Source organism: Engystomops pustulosus, chromosome 3 (assembly GCF_040894005.1).
Source record: "Engystomops pustulosus chromosome 3, aEngPut4.maternal, whole genome shotgun sequence".
NCBI classification, from domain to species: Eukaryota; Metazoa; Chordata; class Amphibia; order Anura; family Leptodactylidae; genus Engystomops; species Engystomops pustulosus.
In genome coordinates this window covers 46,938,144-46,957,341 of record NC_092413.1, presented here as the reverse complement: position 1 = coordinate 46,957,341, position 19,198 = coordinate 46,938,144, and the positions used below count along the sequence as shown (strand labels likewise).

The 19,198-nt window shown below is 42.1% G+C and overlaps 1 protein-coding gene across 2 annotated transcripts; it reads left to right on the top strand.

Moving 5' to 3' along the window:
• Positions 1-725: 725 nt before the first annotated feature.
• Positions 726-17,827, top strand: APMAP (adipocyte plasma membrane associated protein). 2 transcript variants are annotated; one of them, XM_072140681.1, is made up of 9 exons: positions 726-912; positions 3,617-3,733; positions 7,883-7,998; positions 8,272-8,364; positions 10,633-10,749; positions 10,828-11,002; positions 11,927-12,061; positions 13,976-14,168; positions 15,077-17,827. In XM_072140681.1, the coding sequence occupies exons 1-9, from the start codon at positions 821-823 to the stop codon at positions 15,284-15,286; spliced, it is 1,248 nt and encodes a 415-aa protein (XP_071996782.1). In that variant the 5' UTR covers positions 726-820; the 3' UTR covers positions 15,287-17,827. The 2 variants fall into 2 exon arrangements, with proteins under 2 accessions (XP_071996782.1, XP_071996781.1); XM_072140680.1 differs by lacking the exon at positions 726-912 and adding an exon at positions 3,385-3,517.
• Positions 17,828-19,198: the final 1,371 nt, after the last annotated feature.

Below are 19,198 nucleotides of genomic sequence, written 5' to 3'. Positions count from 1 at the left end.
AAACACAGAGAGAACATACAAACTCTTTGCAGATGTTGACCAGCGCTGCAAGGCTATAGTGTTAACCACTGAGCCACCGTGCTGCCCATCAATCTCCCTATCATCTATATCCTATAAAATTCTCCCATATTACAGTTTGTTTTACCATACTAAGGGGGGGGGGAGGCTCTTACTGACTGTGACTGGTCATAAAATAGTTTTATTTTGGAGCCCCACTTTAGGTTTTGTCCAGGGCCCCACTTTGTCTAGAATCTGCCCTGTTCCTAATGTATCTTTTTCATCCCCTATTTTTGAGCAAATTAGGGACTCTTTAGGTGCAATTTAAAGAACAACTGACCCATACTTATTACTTACATGAACATGTGCCTAATACAGAAATACATGCATGTGCAGCAGTGACATATGTGCCCCCAGACATTCCTTATTCCTGTAATGTAACTTATTAGGAATTGTAAAGCCTATGAATGGTGCTGTCTATACATAGTAGTACTACTTTATGCTGTGACACATGGTTAGGTTTCCTTATAACACAGACACAACATGTGACACTACAAGTCCCAGCATTCCTATCACGGGGGCGCGCACACGCAGTACACGTCAGGTGACGAGAGGTCACTGCGCGCTCACGTGTACCCCGGCCCGCGCTTCCCTATTGGTCAGGCGGGGATGACACAAAAAGCCGATTTCTATTGGGTGTCGCGGATGACAGGTCTCTGCTCATTGGCTGACGCACGCAGACGGCCTCTTCTTACTGTATGTGACTGCGCCCGTGCGCGGTGCCCTTGGTGTCAGCGCTCCGGTGTATGGGCAGCTCGTGACCATGGAGGAGGGAGACGGGCTGCGCCAGAGGAGGCCGATCCGCCCGCAGGTCATCACGGATGACACCCTGGTACAGGAGACGCACAGCACCAGGTGGGCACAATGAGTGGGCATGTGATAGGCGTGTTACTGTACAGGGCTGTGCCATAGGCGGGGGTGTACTGTGTATACAGGGGTGCTCTATGATAACGGCCCCTCTGACATCATGGTGACCCTCACAGATCTGCCCAATATATGGACATTGACATTTATGGTTGTGTTCACACGGCAGATCTTTACACATCAGACGCCTGCGGTTTTGTGTCCTGATCGCCTGAACATCCACTGTCACTGGACCCATTCAGTGATCCATGTGCTGTAACTCCCCTGTAGATTGCACTTCTTTATGTTAAAAGTTTGTCCACCATTCAAAAAAAATCTATTAGCGCCTCACCTGTGTGCTGGTTATGTATGGAATTACATCACTGATCCTGCAGTTATTTCAATAAAGCTGAGCTGTTATACCACACACAACCTGTAGACAGGTGTGATGCTTGAAGAAAATAACAATGTTTCTATATTTCTGGACAGGATGAATATAACACACTGCTACAGCTATACGTCTGTACATTGTGAAGTTATTCTTTATGAGAATGTCTTTTAGATGACAATGGCAGTCCACAGACCAGTCATAGTGCAGGGATAGGGACATCATAGTGATCTTGTATCATATACATCATGAGTCCCATATGCAACACTGTGGTCGGTCCATGAAAAATCTGGGCACTGAATGGTCTGCGATTGTAAGCTGTAGCCCTATGATTTCTCTTGTGGCCATTCATTCAGGAATGCAGGATGTGTGTATGGGAAGACTTACCAGCATCATGTGGCTCCACCTTAAGTTGTAAGCAGAGGCTCATTAAAGGCTGACACATGCAGGGCGTACGTGAGGAATGGATGGGATGTGCTGTCATGGCAGAAAATGAAATAATTCCTCTGATGCCTTTGTAACCTGAAAAGATAGTGTTACGCTAGTGTGACTGTGATACCCGAGTATTGTAAGAGAATATAGGAAATCACAGGCATAAGTAGTGTATGAAGAACACTGAAAGGGAGTAATAAACACATTTCTCTTATTATGACTGATCCTCTGTTATCCCTGTGAGAAATGGAATGGATTGACACCTAGAGGTCACCAGTTCTTGTGTGTCACTTTCTGATCATGTCCAGTCGGTGACAAGGGGAATGGTTGCACTGAGTTGTCGATTTATTCATACATTTTTTTATTTGCATTATGTGGATGAGATTAGACCCCATATCATCTCGTAACAAAACACCTATTGACTCATAGGAGGGCATTGACTCTGGCATACAAGAACTGAAATAATCCCAATTGCTTCTGAACCGCTACAAATTGCGTTTATTTTCCCCTTTATGCTACCTCCACGGCAAGCAACGTTGAGAGGTGTGAAGAGGGTGTTCCCAGCAACTGCTATAGGCAGACGTTGGTGCAGTTCTGGAGTAGAAATGTTACTGATTAATATATAAATAAATATTCTCCATTTCTCCTCTTCTCTTACTTACTGGATCAAAGACAACTGGTTGGATCTGGAGCCTTCCCTTCTGTCCTGTGTGAAGGCAGAGCAGAGCGGGGAGGCTGCTGCAGCCAGTTGACTTTCAGCTGGAGTCAGGGCAGTGAGTAGCGCACATGGATGAGCTCAGTCTTTATATACGGTATTTATCTGGGCCCCTGAACATGTATTATCCTCAGGATACGGCATCAGCATCATGTTGGTGGTGATTAGAACAATATGATTAGATTAGGTGATTAGAACTGGATAGAAGAAGGTGAAGAAGGGCTGTGATGTTTTTATGACTTTTCTAGGTTTAGTTTTAAAGAGGACCTGTCTCCCTTAAAAACGGCACTAGTGCTTCAACAGTCCCAGCAGTGTTACACTGCTAGCGTTATCGGAAACCTCCAATAACGCTAGCAGACACTCCCGCGATGTACACTAAAAATGCCGGACCGCTCTCAAATCGGTCCGCCGTATGCATGAGGTGGTGGGGATTGCTGCAATCACGCTCGGCAGTCACCGCCGGCCTATGGAGTGGCCGGAGTGGTCCGGCCCCTCCATGAATACGCCGGTCCCCTTTGAGAGTTTCTAGTGTACAGCGCAGCGGTGTCTGCTAGTGTTGTCGGAGGTTTTCGATAACGCTAGCGGTGTAACACTGCTAGGACGGTTGTCGCACTAGGAGCTGGTTACTTTAGTAAGCAGCTCCTAGTGCTGTTTTTAAGGGTGACAGGTCCTCTTTCACTTAGAGTAAATATTGGTCATGTTGGGAGTTTCAACATTTAAGATGACAGGGCTGTGGTGTAATACTGCTCCGTTGATCACAGTTTGGGATGTTGTAATATGATGTGTGCACATTGCTCTTTGCAAATCCAGAACTTGAATCATGTTGGAAATGATTCATAATAATAAGCCCTTAGCTGCAACCTCATCCCCTCCTCTCATTCCTACTGGTGGAGTATTCTAGTTTCCAGTAACTCTTTGTACTTTGGAGCTCGGAGATGTGGTGTGTATTTGTTCTTTTATAACCCCCACTCCCACCTAACCCTCCCGAGCTGATATTCATTCTGCTTCCCAATATATGTAGGGAGAGCTCAGTTTCCTGTCCTTGTATTACAGGGACTGGAGACGTCCGTAATGGAGAAGAAGTAGGTGAAGCTATTATTATGTAGAGTTCCTTTAAAAAATATATATATGTATTTTAAGTAAGATTCTCATATGTTTGTCTTCTGTTCCATGTTTTACAGCACATACAGTGGAAAGGTATTCCGTGCCACTTTCACGTGCCTGGCGCTGTCACTCTTGATCCCATCTCTGGCTGCCCTGTGTTTTCTCGAGAGTCCGATAGAGCCGCACTCTCTGAGGTACGTCTATAATGTGACATGAATGTGGTGTCCATCTGTCTGCAGCTACCTATGGTCATGCTTCATATTGAATTATAGTATCACTGGGGGACAATTATCATACACTAGCGCCTCATGTGGTGCCTTGGCCCCTATGGCAGGCCATTGTTCGCGTTGAATTGAGCTAGTACCAGCGACTTTCTGTGCTTGAACAATTGCAGGCAATAGCGAGTGTACAGGGGTGACCATGCCCCCTTAATCCGAGTTGGCGTAAAAGGGAAAATGATTTGGCAGTTCGCTAGGCATTGCAATTATTTTAGGGCTTGCATGCCAGTGAACTACCGTAAAATCCCTGATAAATATCCCCAATATATCTGTGCTGAGAGCCTCAATTGAGCCAGGATTATTTAGATCTAGATCCTCAAACCATCACCTACCTGTTATCTAGGACAGTGTCACAATGATCCTTCTATAGTCTCGTCTGCACTATGCAGAGATGGATCTTTGAACGCTTTGTTAAGTAGTAAGGAGTCACAGGGGTAAAGATGACCCCTCCTGGCTTCAGTTATAGTCCAAGGACAGCATCACCAGCTTTTGAATTAAGTTTGATTATGTATTTGTCCTATTTAAGCCAAGAGGGATCAGGCCAGAATGACTGATCTCTCTGGGTTTAAGGCATCATTAAAGGACGGGGACCAAAAAAAAAAAAGATGATGATCGTATTCTTCTCTTGTCCCTGCCTCGCTCCTGTACTCCCTGAACCTGAACCTGCCATTACGGGGGGAGTCACTGGTCCTGCTTCATCCAATGACTGCCCTCCTCGGACTAGACGTGTAAACCCCTGGAAAAACTAAAGTGACATCCTGTGTCTGAGGCACAGGGCATGAACCTGTAAGGACCGGAGCGACATGGGTATCTGGAAAGGTGTTTTTTTTTTTCCTCTTACCTAGGCCCCCTCATGGGAAACCTATTATAGTAATTCCCATGCAGTGTATTAATTTATTTTTCTGTTTTCTGAGCTTCTCAGAATTTACAAAGACATAATTTCCTGGAAAACATGTTGATGACAGCTTGTGGGCCTAAAACCTCCTGACGGGTTCCCTTTAGCAACACACATATGTAAATTTTTTTAGCATCTAGTAAATCCAATGTAATTAGACCTGGGTATGGGCAAAGGTTAAAGATATTTTTGCCAAATAAAATAATACACGCACACAACCGAGGGACAGGCGTGGCAGAGTTTGTTAGATATTTTACTAAGAGTTTTTCTTTTTTTGATGTTACTATCTGTTTAAAAAACCCTGGAATTTAGCATTTTCACTGGCTATTTAGTCTAATAATAGACAGAAAATGTCTGTATGGTAGAGATGAACTACAGAGATGAATTCTCTGTAGTTATTTGATTATTATATAAGACAGAATAGATGACACAGGAGCACTCCATTTACAGTAGGTGATAACCACAGCTCATCTCCTCCCTGTACAGTGACCTCTGCACAGGTTACAGAAAATACCAATAACGCTCTCCAAATCCTCATATCCAGGTTATGGTTTATTATGGTCAAGGGGATAGCTGTAAAGCATATCTCTGTATATCAGTAGAAGGGTATTCCAAGATTTCTTTTTTTCCAGTTTTTTTTTTCCTTTTTTTGCGATAAAAAATTTATTTCAGTTTTGTCTGTATCTGACATCCATCAACTCCCCCGACTTACTGAATGCAGGGATTGGATGAGTGTTGTGGCTGCTACGTTGTCCAGTAGGCACAAAGCCCAACATTGTATAGTGGTCATGCTTGGAATTGACCAGGAGGGATGTGAACTATGAACAGGCTATGTGACCTATCTCATGAGAAGAGGAATTGCACTCCAGCCATTCTGTTGCTGAGCTATACTAAGATCCTTAAAGGGAACCTGTCACCAGGGACCTCATTTTTCACTAAAGACAGATTGTAAAAGCCCATGACACCTGCAGTGCAAAAATGCCTCTCTGACTTTTCTAAGCATTTGTATTATACTATAATTGTGTGTTATAACTTACTCTTGCATCCTGACAAAATCCTGGGGTAGTCACAGGAGCTGGACTTTGGTTTGGATGCATTTCAAAAAACAACATGTGACCTGTTTGAGCTGCAGGCTGTCTCCATGTTTGTGCTCCTGTACAGCTTGTCCCTCCCCCACTGATGTCAGGATGACCAGGCTGTGACCTTTGAGAAGAAGCAGGAGGTGGAGCTAGACAGGAGCACAAAGGTGGGGGCCAAGCTCTGAGGAGTGAGCAACACAGACAAGCCACATGTTGTTTTTTGAAATGCATCCAAACCAAAGTCCAGCCCCTGTGACTACCCCAGGATTTTGTCAACACACAATTGTATTGTAATGCAAATGCTTAGAAAAGTCAAAGGCAGATATGTAATAAGTACATGTAATAGGCTTCTGCAACCTGTCTTTAGTGAAAATGAGGTCCCTGGTGACAGGTTCCCTTTTAAGTCCTGCAATAAAACAGATTAGAAACAACAAATGTGTGTCTTTATGTGGCTTTTATTAGCAGAAGATATAGGTGATACATTTCCTTTAATAGTACGATTTAGAGGGACGGAGCTGATAGACGCAGCACTTGGGGATTATTCTTCTCCACCTCTTGGTCAGCCTGAGGAGCAGTAATAAGATAACACTTTTTAATCTCTTCGATAAAGACTTTATAGCGTTGGAAGAGGTGTCTGATCTTTACTCCTAGTCAACTACATATATAGAAGCAGTAATGACTTGCGGCTGGGAGACTTCTGCAGTGTATGAGGGATCTTCTCTGAAGTCTACACACGGCTCATCTTGATGACACTCGGGTCAATCCCATTGCGGCGCCGTCATCCTGACAACATGAGAGGTTTTCTGATGAGTATCTGCGGTGTACTATAGTGTGGCGACATATCTTCTCAATAAAAGAAGAAATGTTACTGACTAACAGGTAAAAGGTTCCTGTAATAACCCATGGTTGTACATAAACAGACTTGTCAGACCTGTTCTTCTTGTCAGAGGAATGACAGAACCTCTAACCATAAAGAAATAGAGGAAAAATGTATATAATTTTTGGAAATAGTACAATGAGAAGAATATCAGAGACCTGTGTTTTATATAGTAAATTGTGCCAAATGCCTTTTATTTGCCACATATAATTGGCGCTCCACAGTCATCAGTGCCAGTGATCAGTTGATACAGGTCAAATGGGTGCACCAAGTTTACCTGACCCCTTTGCGTCTCTGTTAGATGGGCAGACTCCCCTCAGATATGTGCACTGGATGTGGAGATGGTACTGGTACATTTTTCCACATGGTCTGGGAATGCCCATCCATCAGGATTATTGGATGGACATTTATTCCGAAATCAATGAGCATTTGGGTCTCCTTGGTGTCTGTTCGCCACCGGTGTGTATCCTGGGTCTGGTAGGTGACATCCTTCAGGCTAAGGTCGAAAGGGTTCTCTTTCGTTGGCTAATGTTCTTTGTAGGAAGGTGATCTTACTTAGGGGACATTTATTATCAGATTAGCTGATAAAATATGCAAAATGTGCTCTGCAGGCTCCACCGCTATATAATATATTTATGCCCCTGGCCCTTCTTGGTCCGTCTACAAAGTGTACTGAAAGCCGGTGACATCATCAGGTCTCTCTGTAAAACTGGTCATTGGGCATAGCAGAGCCCCTCCCCTCTTAGCAACTGCTGTAGTATTCAATCAGTGGGGAGGTGCTGTGCTATGAGTCCAGCTACAATCCTGGTATATACATGCATATTTCACAGGTCTGCTGCTACTAACAAACGCAAAGATAGGGTTACACAGATATACTTAACACTGATTGACCCTTTTGTTACAATTGCTTATAGAAATTGAATACATTTGTTGCGTGTTTTACTTGTCAGTATAGATCTTCAATTTTGCTTAAACTTGGCTTTTTGTCAGATGAAGGAAAGATCTTACAACCTTCTTCCATGTTTAAAGAATGTGAGAAGATCTCATTGCGGGTATTTCAGACCTGAAATTCAGTTTTTGACTTCTCTAACTTGTTCAGAACCATAGGTCAGAATGGAAATTACTTGGTTTCTGTGATCACATGTGGAAATGCTCAAGTAGGAAACCATAAAAAAAAACCATATTTTGTGCTATGTACATGTTGTGTATTTTAGCTATCAAGTACCTCCTCTGATGACCGGCGTCCTGGAGCCAAATCTGAAACTGAGGAAAGCAGAGCGATTGTATGAAGGCCAGCTCGTAGGTCCTGAGTCACTGGCAAACATTGGAGGTAGATACTACTACTACTACTACTACTACTTTCATTAGGTTCTGTGTGTACATTCACCAAAATTGATATGTATTTACTTGCAAAAAATGTTGTTCAGAAGTAGAACTTCACTATTGTTATTGTAAGTGTCTGTGATAACTAATATTGAGCTATTATTGTAAAACCGGGCAAACCTGAATGTCTCCTTTCACCAGCTTAGGCTGCAGCTAATATTATGTGTTTAGCATGTCAGCAGCTGATCATGTGCTCTGTCTTTGTATGTGTGTCCTCTAGATGTCCTATTTACTGGCACCGCTGATGGCCAAATTCTGAAGATTGAAGATGACCAAATCCATACCATAGCAAGACTGGGGAGGCCTCCTTGCGGTGAGACATAAAATATAGTTATAGCTTATTAATAGTTTAGTCAGGTTGTCAATTAAAGGAAACCTACCATTTGATTTGATGCATTATGAAGCAAACATACATTGAGAATGCTGATTCACTGATGCCGGATCATATCTTGTTTAATCCCTGTGCTGAGTTGTTTTGCTGAAAAGGCTTACCGGTAACACCCACGATAGTTGCTAGCACTGATCGCAGTGTTTTCCCGACGATCGTGGTCGGCAATGGTGTATCTGGCCAGATATACGCCCCCGTCATAGGTGTCTATGGCACCCAGGCTTGGTATGATGAGCACAGCAAGTGAGGGGGTTTGAGTAGCACTCACCTCTCCTCCTCTCCAGCGCGCCCAAAGTGGGCCCGATCGGCCCGCATACTTTCATGTGAATACACCCTTAGAGGCTGGAGGGGCGTCTTTTCAGATGTCCCTATCTTGGGCTCTATATCCCCTAGAACCATGGTTCTGGTATCATTGTAAACAATACTTGCAGAGTATACGCTCTGCTTCGTGTGCACTTCAGCAGTCATTAAATGGACCACATTAGGATTAGAGATCATGGCTTAGAGAAACCAGCCTTAACCTATTATAACTGAGACAGGAAAAGTAAATCTAGAAGGATGTGCTACAGAAGTAATTTGTGTGAAGATGTGGGTTCTGTTCTGTGCTTTTACTGCGGACACGTTTAAACACGACATTGCCCCAGGTTATTCTCACTCACTGGGTAAGTGACATCAGAAAATCATTGGACAAAACTACTTAAGTTTGATAAATTACTTTGTATTTGTTAAATGATTCCATTTACCTCCGCTATTGTTATGTAATCCTGCAGTAACCAATACTGGCTCGCACATAAGCCGATTATTGGTCTTGGATGTCAAAATAAAACCCACACTCATGATCTACATGCACTGTAATCTTTCAGAAAGAAGTGTTTAAAGGATAAAAGCATAAGTTTAAATGGTTGGTAACTTCTCAACAAACTTTTCATAAATGAATATTTTAAGTTACTAGAAAAAACTTTATGACAACAAAGTGTTTTTTCCCCCATTCCTTTGGTTTGTATCATCATCCATCCACATCCAGGTCCGCAGGTACTTTGTGCACCTAAACGTGCATTTACTGCTGTCACTGTTGACAATTGGCAGCAGTGCGGGGGCTGAACGCAACAATCGGTTACCCACAGTAATAGCTTGCCACGATGTCTATAGGGCTTCTAGTCTTGCCCTTGCTAAAATGCCTCTACGGCAGCCCCAGGGGTGTTACTATACTCATTAAAGAATTTAGGTTTCAAATAGGGGATTCTCTCGTCTTGGTACGGTAAGTTACAGACTCAGTAAATGCTACATAGCGCCTGAAATTTGTTTCAGCAAAATTTGGCCTCTAAAAGTGTGATGGCGCTTTTTCCCTTTTGCGCTCTGTTATAAGCCCATGGTTTACATCCACATGTGGGGCATTGCCATACTCATGAAGATGGCACAACAAAATCTAGATGTAAATTTTAGGGCTAAATAAAAATGTTATGTATAAAAATTTTAAAATTGCATGTAGAACCTCTATTTTATTTAATTTCCATGTTCCATACTTTAACAGTTAACAAGCTTAACAAGAGCTGTTTCGAATAGTTTGAGGGGTGCAATTTAAAACTGTTATACTTTGTGGGGAGTTTCTAATAAATAGAACTTTTAAAACCCCGACCCCCTGTATTTTACCTTATCAGCCAGACATTCCTGAGCATAACATGGCTCCAGATGGAGGGTCACGTGATCTCTGTCTGTCCATGAGCAATAACCCTGCCGGATGATTGTTCCTGGACAGTAAGGGATCACATGACCCTCCATCTGCAGCCATGTTATGGACGGGAAAATCTGAGGTAAAAGACAGGAGGCTTCACTTTACATATCAAGAAACGTTTAATAGATGTATATTGGTAAATTACCTAATGTTCTGCCCCTACACTTACCTCACGTTTTTGTAATGCAGATGAAGCGGACAACCCCTCTGTTTACTGACCTTGGTGTTCTTGGTTTAGAGTGCTGTATCCATATTTTGCTATTGTGTTTTCCACTATAAATGGAGGACAGGGGGCACACTGGCTCTAGAGGTTAGGTAACTATCACTCAGGGATTCAGGTAGAAATAACACACATACACATTCCATCCATTTGCAATAAGGTCTTGGGTGTAGAAACAATGTCATTCTATCATTCACTTACTTTGTTGTTTTTTTTTTTTTTTTGGTTCATTTATTAAAAGGAACCCGGGACAATGAACCAAACTGTGGAAGACCCCTGGGACTTCGAGTGGGTCCAAATGGGACACTATTTGTTGCAGATGCGTACCAAGGAATATTCGAAGTAAATCCCACCACAGGTTTGTGATGCTGGAGTATGTTGGTACTTGTGATGGTAATAACAATATATTAATATAATGCTCTGTCTTATTGTGTAGGTGCGGTGGTTCAGCTTGTATCTTCCACAACTCCAGTACAAGGGAAGAAAATGTCCTTTGTAAATGACCTCGCAGTGACAAGCGATGGCCGGAAGATCTACTTCACAGATTCCAGCAGTAAATGGCAGAGAAGGGACTACGGTTATCTAGCCATGGAGGGCACCGATGATGGACGGTAAGTGTTGTATATTATTTGGGATCTGTAACTCTAGTCACATTTACATGAACGTATGCCCTCGGGTGTACGTCTGGTGTGCTGAAGAGGAGGAGGGTTGACCCCCCCCCTCCACCCCTGTCTCTACTGTCATCAGTGTGTGAGTGTATCTTGCCCACGGATGACACTGGCCGTGAACAAAGGACTGCGGATTCATTGTTTGCAGTCTGTGAAAGCACATAACTAGAATGGCTCTTAAAGGGGTTTTCCAGAGGATAGGGCCTACCTTGTTGTTCGCTGGGGGTCTCGGTGATGATCATGAAATGTACCTCCTTTGGACTCCTTGTCGCTCCCAGAGATGAACAAGCAGATAGCTGCGCATGTAAGTTGTGCTCCAATCATCTCTACGGAGCTGACGGAGATTGCCGAGTGCAGATTTAGTGTTGAGGATGATGGTTAAATAAGCATTAAAGGGACTGGCCACTAATACAGAAGCTTACCCTCCTAAGGTCACCTATACTGTAATTATGCAGGTAAACTTTCCGTGTAGTCTGCCTGAACCATGGGTCACGTGACCTGTCGGCAGCAGGATTCTGGACTTCCTGTTATTTCTCCTGTCCTGCCGACTTTGCCGGATCAAGGGAGCCGTGCAATCATTACTGTATGTGATGTACAAATATACAATATACAGCCTTTTAAAGACTGATCATAATCACCTAAATCCCTTTTAGTCCTCAGATTCAGCAAGTGACAGCCTGTATAGCGCTGACATATATACTGGATGTACAGCGCTATTGGAAATGCTATTTACAGATTATGCTCAATTGTGTTAGTTTTCAGGAAAGCTGAAGGCAGGGTGTATTCTGACACGCGATGAAGCCCTGTGTATTCATCTACATGACAGTCATGGGATTACCTTAATCCGTCAATTATGTTACTTTGTAGCCTGCTGGAGTATGACACATTGACAAAGGAAGTGAAGGTTCTGATGGGAGGATTGCGATTTGCCAATGGCGTGCAGCTTTCTCCCGCTGAAGATTTCGTACTTGTGGCTGAGACCACAATGGCGCGTGTGCGGAGGTAAGTGCAGCCGCTGTGCCGTGTAATACTTATTCCTCTGTGTAAGAACTTCCCACAACACAGCAGAGTCCTTTATTTATACTGGTAGCATGGAGCCTGGAGGAGAACAAAGACTTGTTGTCTCTTATTTCCTCCCTGAAGCCTCTTCTGCATCGCTTACATATGTAACAAATTACTACAGAATTTAATTGGCTGCTTTCCAGTAGAAACCATATAAGAAACCAGCTCGCGGCCGTACATACGTCCCCCATAGACGGCAGTGGCTGCATGGAGCACACTTGCAGCACCGTACCGCTCCGTATACGGGGTTATATGTCCTAATTTTCCCCGTGTTACGGCTGTGCGCCGTGCATTTATATGGAGAGGGGGGGGGGGGGGGTTACCACTCCTCTCCATGGCCCCTGCTGATGTCCCCCTGGCTACGGCCCGGCGTGCATAAGTTTCTGTGAATGTAGCCTATGGATGCTGAGAGTTATGGTCCAGTCGGTCGTTAAGGTTGATCGTCCTACTTTTTTTTTGCACAACAATCTTTCTGGTTGTTAACTAATTATTCAAGTTTCATTCTGAAAGGGGTATGTAACGTGAGGGGCAGGATATCGTGTAATTTTCCATCAATGTTTCTGCACCGCTTTCTTGATATGTGAGGTGAAGCCCCTGGTTCGGAAATGTCTTCTTTTTTTTTTTTTACCTCATTAGTTGCCATTCCTGTTAATAAAATGGTTGCAGATTGAGAAGGGGGGGGGGGGTCATGTGATCGCTAACTGTCCATTCCCAGTCTACCTGTGCAGTTATATGGTAAGTTGTGAGGGGAGAAGTGAATTGATAAACTCATAGCATCCCCGTGTCTCCAGTACGGGGCAATGACAGTAATGAAGTAAAGACATGTCTGAACCAGGGGCTTTACTTTACATGTCCAGATAGCAGAGCAGAACTTTTAGTAGATGCATATTGGTAAATTACATAATATTCTGCCTGCACGCATTAGAAAAAAAGCCTGAAGTAAACCGCTTTAATGTTATGCAAATGAGCAGACAAGGGAGAAGGGGAGACAGGACCACTGGTTTCTTCATCACTTTGCAGAGAATCGGATGTAACGCTTGCTGAAGCAAGAGGACCACCACATTGCACTAACACCTATATACAGAACACACTGAACAAATTCCTGAACACACAGTGGGGCACATTTACTTACCCGGTCCGAGGAATTCACCGAATGTGTATTGTCCGACAATAATGCACTCTGCCGCGATTCACTAAGATCATGCGCCCGATATCCTGCATGTGTCGCTTCCCCACTCGGGTCCGACGGAGTTCACCTTCTTCTTCCTGGTGCTTGTAAGTGCATTGTCTTGCGACACACTTTGAATCTTAAATCCTGCGCTCTGTCCAAATCAGTCGGACCGTCCAACGGCACGCTCCCGATTTATGTCACATGAAAGCCAACGCAGCCAAAAACCGATCACGTGCGACACAACCCCATCGCAAACGCCAGTTAGATACCTGTCTAAGCCATGCATATCCCAAAAATGGTGCAAAGCCCGGTGAAAGTGCGTTCCAAGACCCTTAGTAAATGAGCCCCAGTATCTCCTGCCTCCACCAGCTGTGCTTCCCTACGTAGTAACCTCTTATATGCTTATGCACTGCGCCCTCTGTTGACAGTAAAAAAAAGCTGGATACTGAATGTACCTTGTTAGAAATTAATCTATTGATCTATTAAGTTATCTTGAGAAAGATTAAATATACCTAATAATTTATTATTAAATTATTGATCAGACCAGAATGGCAGTAGATTTAATCATTTTCCCTTTAAGAAAGGCCAATGCAGAGTCTGCTTTATCCATATCTCCATAATGCATCATTTTTCTTTAGATGTGTTCCTACTCTTTACCAATTTACCCCTTTTGTTCTGTGCAGATATTATGTATCGGGCCTCACCAAGGGTGGGGTGGACACGTTTGTGGACAACCTGCCTGGATTTCCTGATAATATTCGCCCTAGTAGTTCAGGAGGATACTGGGTGGCCATGTCTGCTGTAAGACTGAACCCTGGATTTTCCATGTTGGACTTCTTAGCAGACAAACCATGGATTAAGAAAATAGTTTTTAAGGTATGTATAGAGATGTACAGGGCTATATTAAATTCTAGGGGCTTTCTGACAGTGATTATAAAAGTGAATGGGACACGTGCACCAAAGCTTCATTCATAGGGGCTTTAAGCAGGCAATGTGTATAGCAGGAAATACTTCAATAACCCTCATATCTGGAACAAAACATGATACAATTTTACCTTCTGTAACCCTTAAGAGAGTGTGTGTGTGTGTGTGTGTGTGTGTGTGTATATCTACTAGGTTTATGCAAATATTTATGGCCAGAGACCAGAATTTTACTACACATTCAAGAATAATAGTAAAGTAACCTGAGACCTTTACTATTACACAACTATAAGGAGTAAGTACGTTGGGGTAGATTTATCAGGAGTGTCTGAGAGCAGAACGGTTGTAGGTGCCCATGGCAACCAGTCAGAGCTCAGCTTTGAATTTCCCACAGCTGTTTATAAAATTTAAGCTCTGTTTGGTTTCCATGGGCAACTAGAACAGTTTTACCTTAGACATGTATGATAAATCTCCCCCGTTGTCCAAACAGCCATTATATGTATAGTGGATATCACAAGAGATTGTACAACATCTGTGTAGATGCAGCCAGATTTGTAGGGCTCATATACATGGACTGCACATATTAGTTTGTAACACTCCTAAGTGTTACAGGTAAATTGCATGATTTTTTTTATCTGCAGTACAGGCAGTCCCCGGGTTACGTACAAGATAGGGTCTGTAGGTTTGTTCACACACCTTTAATAACTGTTATAGCTGTTTATTTGTAGCCTAGGGCTAAAGAACAGTAAATTACTAAAATCCAGAGGTCCGTTTGTAACTAGGGGTCGGGTGTTCTTAAGTAGGGTACCGCCTATATATGCATAAAGGCTTAACAAAGTCTCTTGAACTCTTTTCAACCCTAGATCTTCAGTCAGGAAACGGTGATGAAGTTTGTCCCCAGGTATAGCCTTGTTTTGGAGCTCGGAGAGAAGGGATCTTACAAGAGAAGTTTCCATGATCCAAATGGAGAAGTGGTAACCTTCATAAGTGAGGCTCACGAGCACGACGGATACTTATACTTAGGATCTTTCCGTTCGCCATTTGTCTGTAAATTGAACCTTAAAGATGTCTGAAGTTTCCCTTACGTATAATGTAGACGTACACTGGACAGATCCTCCAGGAGCTAGGAGCACGGCCGCCATCATGCTGCTGCCCAGGACAGGACCCTGCTCTGGATCACAGAGGCACATACTAAATTTTGGGATCTATTATGGAAGATTCCAGAGTAACATCTTGTGTCTTTGCTTTCCAGAGAAACTGGACAATATTTTTTTAGTTTTTGATCCTCTGTCATGAACATCTTGCCTTGTTCTACTTTACACATAATGTATAGAGTGAGGCTTCATCTGTGGACAGGCACACATCCCAGTAGTGTAGATATACCTGCAGCAGAGGTCAGGTAGTTTATGATTTATAAACTAAATTAAACAATACGTTGTATTTTTTTTTTTTGTAGTTGGGATTGGTGGATTCTATCAAAATTAATATAGTTTGATTGTTGTGATTGATATATTAGGCTGAGAACCTACACTGCTGCCACTAACCCCAGAATAGGAATATTCTACATCAGATTATAGCCGGAGTACAGAAAAGGATTTTTCTATGACCTTTTTAAGCCAGTATAAAAGAAATGGCAAGCATGAAGATTTTTGTAAAACGTATTGATTGATGACTACTATATCTTATATGCATGAGAAGTAGCATGAATCTATATGGTTTGTGCACGCAGCAAACTACTACTAAGATACACCGTGCTACATTGCATCACAATAACTCATGAAAGTCATCACAGCGAGAGGCATGTGTCCGGATGTTGGGTAAATTTACTACTTCTCCATCTCTGCCCCTGTAGTGCACCTTTAGAGTAGATAAGGAGGAAGGGAGACTTTTTTTCATTGACTGTAGTGTTAAACTACATGTAACTATGAATCTGTATACATCTGTATGGCAGCTGTATACGAAAAACTAAAGCATATATTGAATATAGTGTAGTTGACTTTTTTTATTTTAGGTGTTATAGAGCAATACACATGACTTACAAGAATGTATTCCGATTTTCAATACCAGTACCAGAAATAATAGCACAATCTATGTATGAGATGCATATAGAAGGGTTAGTGAGGAATGTTGGATACGGCATATTGCATCTATTCTCTAGGTCACATTAAAGAGACTGAGTAAGGCCACATTATTTGCTTTCTAGCCGCTATTATAGACTGTCCTAGTAGTATGTACATTTAAAATCTGTTACCCACAAGCTCTATTGGTTCATGAAACTCATTCCCGGCATGCAGGATATACTGGAGGGCACCTAGTATCCCTGAACTGAACACAAATGCTCAGCTCAGTTCCATCCTAGGTTCATAAAATTCCTCTGGTCTAACAAACTCGCACTGTGCACTTGTGGGAATCATCGGATCAAACCTACAATCACTGAACTCCGCGTGTCTGTTCAGTTCTGTGATTCTAGGTTTGATCCGTTGAATCCCTTGCACAGTGCGAGTTTGTTGGACCAAACTTGCTTTCGGGAAATGGGCTTTGCCCATGTAGATGTAACACTAATGGGAAATTTAAACAGGGACTTTACATAAATTGAGGATTTGTTTTCATTTTCTTCATATAAAAGGAGCTTTAATTGGACATTTCTAAAGGTTACATCAGTGGGAAAGGTTTGTGACTACCACTTGGGACCCTACATTGAGCCTGGAATGAAAAACGGTAACTCTTAGTGGACACTGCCCTGCCTAATATTACATGGTCACCACTAAAGTTGTGAAGGCCACACCTTCAGATTTAGGATAGGGAGTCAAGCTGCTAATGTTTCCCATATTTCATATATACTGTATTTTTCAAACAATAAGACGAAAAAAAATCTTGCTTAACTTTTCTTGTATCTTATGGTCCAGCTTCCTGGAGATTAGGTGAAGTGCTGACAAAGCTCTTTACACAGTTTCCGAGAGGGCAGTGCCTCTGCACCACTCTTCGCAAGCCCGACATGAATATAACCTAGAATGATGTCAGAAGCATATGACTGATCACATGCTTTGCTGCAAGGTCCTTTAACCATTTCATCCTGCCAGGGAAGTGGGGCGTTTGTGTGAATAGCTGTAGCAGAGCTGTGTGTGCTGTGCTGGTGTGTGTGACCAACTGAGAATATTTTCTTGGTGCCAACTATATTTTTCCTTTTTTGGATGACTAAATCTGGGGTGCGTCTTGTGGTCCGAAAAATACGGTAATAGTTATATACAGTACTACATTGATTTAGAAAATGCCAAAATGTTGGGGGTTCATTTAAAAAAAAAAAATGGAGGTTTATGCATTCTCTACAGTATAAAAGTATAGGCTTCATGGGTCTTGCCATGTTGCTCTGCAATCTATGTAGCCATGCATTCGTACACAAGACTGTTAATTTACTATTACATAACTCGCAACAGTAACAACGTAACTATATCTTTACTATACTAACTTGCAATTGATTCATAGATTTTATTTTTTTGTTTTTTATTTCTCATGATCATAACAGAGGAAAATTGATACTATGAAGAAGTCCCTTTTGTTGATGTTATCTTTGTTATAACTTTCCAATGTTAACCTAATAAATTTTGTTTTTTAAAGATTGTTGATTTTTCTTTTTCACAATGCTGAATAAGGCTCAAATAGGTTGAAAAAAATGATGGCTTTCTTGAGAAACTATGCAACACTTTCTCATTGTTGTGCCTGATATTGCAGCTTAGCTTTGTTAAAATATATTAAAACAATATATACCGTCTATACACAGAGTATATGCCGAGGCTCCTACTTTTACCACAAAAAAAAAAAAAAAATTGGGAAAACCTATTGACTTGACTATAAGCCTAGGGTGGGAATGCATTGGTCACAGCCTCCCCCAGTGTAAAGCATTTTGGCCGCCAGCCCATGTATACAGCCAGTTCCAGTTTGCCCAATTCATAAAAAAAGAAAGTCTATACTTACCTATGTGACGCCCAGATCCAGAGAAGAAAAACAGCGGATGTGTAGAAAATATCAATTTATTAATTCATAAACAAGACAATAAAAACCTTTAAAAACCCAATGAAGGGAATGACAAACATACAGGACTCTCCTCAATAAGGTATTCCTCACGTAAATGACAAAACAAAAATAGAAAAGATGAACAAGGCTGTCAATTAGATATATATATATACACAACATCCCAATAATGGGGTCCAAATGATGCTTAAGAAAAGATTATATACAATTAAAGTGCATCGTGGATTCAATCACAGACAGATGGGCATCCGTGGGCTCTCCCCCTCATACATTATACTAGGTAATATGATGCATTTACTTTCTGTTTTATTCACTTGAACCTACTCCCTTATGTTCTCTTGGCTGCTATTACTCTGCACACAGCACTTTATTTGTGCACTATCATCTTTGTGTTTTATATTACATTATTGTAGTGAAACTGTCTGTGATTGTATCCACGATGCACTTTAATTGTATATAATCTTTTCTTAAGCATTATTTGGACCCCATTATTGGGATGATGTGTATATATATATATCTAATTGACAGCCTTGTTCATTTTTTCTATTTTTGTTTTGTCATTTACGTGAGGAATACCTTATTGAGGAGAGTCCTTTATGTTTGTCATTCCCTTCATTGGGTTTTTAAATGTTTTTATTGTCTTGTTTATGAATTAATAAATTGATATTTTCTACACATCCGCTGTTTTTCTTCTCTGGATCTGATTAGTATATTTTGGATGTGACACCTACTCGCTTACCCTCCCCTCTTTGTTTTCTTGTACCTATGTGACGCCCCCCGCAGGTCCTCTCTTTGATACATCTGGCAGTGGCAGGTCCATGCAAACCACAGGCTCTGACAACAACAACAACAACAGCGGCGGCTGATGTTGGATGGATCGAAGTGATGAGTAGATCCCTTTTTTTTTTTTTCTCAAATACAAGAGTTTGGGGTTTTCAGCGCATTTTTTGTGCTGA

Coding starts and splice junctions, on each gene's coding strand:
- APMAP (XM_072140681.1), top strand. CDS start 821: ATGGAGGAGGGAGACGGGCTGCGCCAGAGGAGGCCGATCCGCCCGCAG. Junction 3,734..7,882: donor ATAGAGCCGCACTCTCTGAG/GTACGTCTATAA, acceptor TGTGTATTTTAG/CTATCAAGTACCTCCTCTGA. Junction 8,365..10,632: donor ACTGGGGAGGCCTCCTTGCG/GTGAGACATAAA, acceptor ATTTATTAAAAG/GAACCCGGGACAATGAACCA.